The sequence below is a fragment of the Rhinopithecus roxellana genome, chromosome 7 (genome assembly GCF_007565055.1).
Source record: "Rhinopithecus roxellana isolate Shanxi Qingling chromosome 7, ASM756505v1, whole genome shotgun sequence".
NCBI lineage: Eukaryota > Metazoa > Chordata > Mammalia > Primates > Cercopithecidae > Rhinopithecus > Rhinopithecus roxellana.
The window spans coordinates 52,880,198-52,885,264 of NC_044555.1; the positions used below are offsets into that span (position 1 = coordinate 52,880,198).

The window sequence follows — 5,067 nt, forward strand, 5'->3', positions numbered from 1 at the left end:
CCAACATGGTGAAACTCTGTCTCTACTAAAAATACAAAAATTATCCCGGTGTGGTGGTGTGAACCTGTAGTCCCAGCTACTCAGGAGGCTGAGACATGAGATTACTGGAAACCAGAAGGTGGAGGCTGCAGTGAGCCCAGATCATGCCACTGCACTCCAGCCTGGGCAACAGAGCAAGACTCTGTCTCAAAAGAAAAAAAAAAGGAAAGGAAGAAAGGAAGGAAGGAAGGAAGGAAGGAAGGAAGGAAGGAAGGAAGGAAGGAAGGAAGGAAGGAAGGAAGGAAGGAAGGAAGGAAGGAAGGAAGGGGGAAAGAGAGGAAGAGAGAGAGAGAGGAAGAAAAAGAGACAGAGAGAAAGAAAATAGGCAGATGAAGGGCTGAGCGTGGTGTCTCACACCTGTAATCCCAGCACTTTGAGAGGCAGAGGTGGAGGATCACTTGAGCCCAGACTGGAGTGCAGTGCTGCTGTCTTGGCTCACTACAACTTCTGCTTCCCAGGCTCAAGCTATCCTCCCACCTCAGCCCCCAGGAGTAGTTGGGACTACAGGCACACACCACCACACCCGGCTTATTTTTTGTATTTTTAGTAGAGATGGGGGCTTTACCATGTTGCCCGGGCTTGTCTGGAACTCCTGACCTCAAGAGATCCTCTCACCTTGGCCTCCCAAAGTGCTGGGATTACAGGTGTGAGCCACCGCATCTGGCAAAAAAAAAAAAAATCCCCAAAATTAGCCAAGCATGGTGGTGCCTGTAGTCCCAGCTACTCAGGAGGTTGAGGTGGGAGGATCATCTGAACCTGAGCCCAGGAGTTTGAGGCTACAGTGAGCCATGATCATGCCACTGCATTCCACCCTCGGTGACAGAGCTAGACCCCATCACTAAAGAAAAAGAAAAGAGAGAGAAAATAGGCAAATGACATAAACATTGTACTGAAAAGGATATGGCATAGATGGCAAATGAGCACATAAAAAGAGGAACATCATTAGCCATTAGGGAACTATAAATTAAAGCCACAATGAGATACCACTTCACACTTACCAAAATGGCTAAAATAAAAACTTGTGGATGGGCACAGTAGCTCATGCTTTAATCCCAGCACTTTGGGAGGCCGAGGTGAGTAAATCACCTGAGGTCAGGAGTTCAAGACCAGCCTGGCCAACATGGCAAAACCTCGTCTCTACCAAAACTACCAAAATTAGCCAGGCGTGGTGGCAGGCGCCTGTAGTCCCAGCTACCCGGGAGGCTGAGGCAGAAGAATCGCTTGGACCCGGGAGGCAAAGGTTGCAGTGAGCCGAGATTGCACCACTGCACTCCAGCCTGGGCGACAGAGCGAGACTCCATTCCCCGCCCCCAACCCCGCCAAAAAAAAGAGTAAACTGAAAGGACTGTGTTTGCAGGAATGTAAGGAAATGTCCTTGTTCTGATGCACAAAAGTTAATGGTTCCCCGGTTAAGGGACCTGAAAGACTGGAGAAAAACGCACTGCTTCCTCAACAGTAGGGGCAATGCCAAGTCCAGGGTTAGAGCACATTCAGCGGTGTAGTATCTGTCGTGTGGCTGCCTGCATTGTGTGCAGACTTGGAAATGAACTGGGCTGTCAATCAGCGAAAGACTCTACAAGCCCAACTGCCACACACATTGCAGGAAGGCCATATTTGAATCCCGCCAAAAACCTTTGCTGTGGGGTCCAATGGGCGCATACGTCCGTCTCCCAACAGCCAATCCTAGCACTGGGCATGCCTGCGGGGGCGTGGCCATGGAGACAGTAACCAATGGCAGAGAAGAATGTGAATGGGGGAGGGGAAGCGGTGGCTGAGGTGAGCTAAGAGCGGCGGTTAGAGCCGACTGAGGTGAAAGAGAGCGACCGTTAGGGCAAGCTCAGGACTTCTGGTCTGTTTGGTACTTGAACTGTCAGTATATTTGAACTCCCGCTTGCCATTCAACATCATGGATGATCCGAAGAGTGAACAGCAGCGCATACTGCGCCGCCACCAACGCGAGAAGAAGGAGCTGCAGGCCCAGATCCAAAGCTTAAAAAACTCGGTCCCCAAGACCGATAAGAAGAAAAGAAAGCAGTTGCTCCAAGACGTGGCCCGCATGGAGGCCGAGATGGCGCAGAAGCACCGGCAGGAGCTGGAGAAGTTCCAGGACGACAGTGGCATTGAATCTGTCGTCGAAGACCTGGCCAAGATGGATCTGGAAAACCGGCCTCCCCGCCCCTCCAAAGCCCAGAGAAAGCGAGGAAGAATGGAGTCCCAGGAGAGGGAGCGCCAGGAGAGCATCTACCAGGCCGAGATGTCGGAGCACCTGGCCGGCTTCAGGCGCGAGGAGGAGGAGAAGCTCGCCGACATCCTGGGAGCCAGAGGTCTGGAGATGAAAGAGATCCCGGCCGACGGCCACTGCATGTACCGCGCCATCCAAGACCAGCTGGTGTTCAGCGTGTCGGTGGAGATGCTGCGCTGCCGCACCGCCAGCTACATGCAGAAGCACGTCGACGAGTTCCTGCCCTTCTTCAGCAACCGGGAGACCGGCGACCTCCTCGGCTACGACGACTTCATGATCTACTGCGACAACATCGTGCGCACCGCGGCATGGGGAGGCCAGCTGGAGCTGAGGGCCCTGTCGCACGTCCTGAAGACCCCCATCGAGGTGATCCAGGCCAACTCGCCCACCTTGGTCATCGGGGAGGAGTACGAGAAGAAGCCGATCATCCTGGTCTACCTGCACTACGCCTACGGCCTCGGCGAGCACTACAACTCCGTGAGACCGCTCGAGGCCGGCGCCGCCGGGGGCGCGCTCCCGCGTCTCCGGTAGGCCCCAAAGCACCGAGCTGCCCCGCGGAAGCGTTTCCTTCGCCGCATCTCCTGAGTAGGCTCAGTTTATTTTCCCCCTTTGCTTTTCTCAGTTTTTTTTTTCCTTCCTTTTAATCATAACTCTCCCCCCTGCCCCGCCCCCGCTTTCCTGCCCCGCCCCCGCTTTCCTAACCTTGCTGCTTTCACGGGGTGGGAAATGAAATTCGAGGGAAATTCCCTGGAAATATGAGGGAAATCTCGGCGTTGCACCACCAGAGGGGCATAAGTTTGATAAGTTCTAACCTCTCCTTGCCCATAAGGGTTTTACCTCCCTCGCCGACTAAGATTTGGTCATGTTGTGCATAACTTAACGATAAAAATGGAAATGTTGGCCAGGCGCGGTGGCTCACGCCTGTAATCCCAGCACTTTGGGAGGCCGAGGCGGGCGGATCACGAGATTAGTTCGAGACCAGCCTGACCAACATGGTGGAACCCCGTCTCTACAAAAAAATACAAAAATTAGCTGGGCGTGGTGGCGGGCGCCTGTAATCCCAGCTACTTGGGAGGCTGAGGCAGGAGAATCGCTTGACGGGAAGCGGAGGTTGCAGTGAGCCGAGATCGTGCCTTTGCACTCCAGCGTGGAAGACAGTGAGACTCCGTCTCAAAAAAATAAAAAATTAGCCGGGCGTGGTGGCGGGCGCCTGTAATCCCAGCTACTTGGGAGGCTGAGGCAGGAGAATCAATTGAACCTGGGAGGCGGAGGTTGCAGTGAGCCGAGATCGTGCCTTTGCACTCCAGTGTGGAAGACAGAGCGAGACTCCACCTCAAAAAAAAAAAAGAAAAATAAAAAAAGGAAATGTTAAGTTTCGTGTGTTCTGGGAAAAATAAATCTAGTAGACTAGCTCGGGGAGTCTTCAGGTTTTCCTATGAATATCTTGGATTACTTAGACAAAATTGGAGTTTATGTGATCAAAATGCCTTGTGAAGGCCTTTTGCTGAGTTTGGGGGGAAAGATTGTCATGGTTTGCTTTTTACTTAAGCTGGGCTACTCAGGAGATATCTCAAGTTATGAACAAGAGATCCGCTGGTACTTTGTTTTGTTTTTTTCATCAAAACTTATGTGGTTCCTAATTAACTTTAGTTGCTCCCATGTTTGCTAATTCTAAATAAAAGCATTTGTTAAACATGTAAGGTAAATCTGTTAAATAGAGAAAGTAAATTTAGATTAACTGATAGGCTAGATAAGGTTTACTCTAAGATGTGAAAGATCTAAACTTAATTTCCTTTACTAAAGGTAGGAAGATATATGACTTTATTCAAATAGTTGATATGTTTCATTATCTTTACAACTGGTATAAAGAAAAAAGAGACACATTGATAGGTAATTTACTTACTCTAAGGGGTGAAGATCTGAATCGAGTAAGTTTCCTTTATTCTTAGAGATATAAAAGGCTATGACTTTATTCAAGCACTTGATCCACCTTGTTATATCATCTGGTATGAAATGTGAAAGATGTGAATGTAACAACTTTCCTTATTTCTTAGAGAGAGAGAAATATCTTAAAAGATCCTTTAAAATATTAAAGTTTTATTCTATTTTGTCATATCAATAACTGACATGAGACAAAAAAGCGAACAATATACTTTTGTAATTTGAGACTTGTTAATATCCTTGCATTTTCCAAAAGAATATAAAGTGAAATGATTTACAGTCAACAACTTATGAAAATTTTATTCTTTACTTTCTGTAATTCAGTGAGATTAATTTTGGAAATTCTTTCTACATTCCAAATGCTCTAAGATAAAATATATGTGTCTTTAAAAGTTTTTAAACATGTAGTTTGTTCAAAAATAAAAACCATGTAAAAAATACCTGCTTCTCTGATTTTGTGTAGCTAACTTCATATAGAGTTTATATCCCAGGATCTACTTCAGCAAAGGAATCCTGGAGGGTTAGGGAGCATAGGCCTGTTGCGGGTGGCAGGGTGGTGGTTGCTGAGTGGTGAAGGGGCAAAGGCTGGCGAAGCGCTCTAGAAATGGGAAAGGTACTCTACTTCAGTGGGCTACATAGGGTCAGGGGGGTGACAAGCTAAAAGAAGAGGCCTGGCTAGGGTAGGGGAACCTTCATGAACAAAGAGGCCCAGCTGGGTAAGGGGGCACAGGCTAGGAAAGAAGGCCTGGCTGAGGGAGGACGCCTGGAAAGGGTCCAGGCTGGAGGCTGGGGCATGGGATGGTGAAGGGTTCCTGGTAGGAGAAGGTGGCCCAGTTGGGGCAGGC

General features: G+C 49.0%; 1 protein-coding gene across 1 annotated transcript; it reads left to right on the forward strand.

The window, feature by feature from the left end:
* Positions 1 to 1,885: 1,885 nt before the first annotated feature.
* On the forward strand, positions 1,886 to 3,443 carry OTUD6A (OTU deubiquitinase 6A). Its single transcript, XM_010386060.2, has one exon. It carries the CDS (start codon positions 1,946 to 1,948, stop codon positions 2,810 to 2,812), a length of 867 nt encoding a protein of 288 aa, XP_010384362.2. The 5' UTR covers positions 1,886 to 1,945; the 3' UTR covers positions 2,813 to 3,443.
* Positions 3,444 to 5,067: the final 1,624 nt, after the last annotated feature.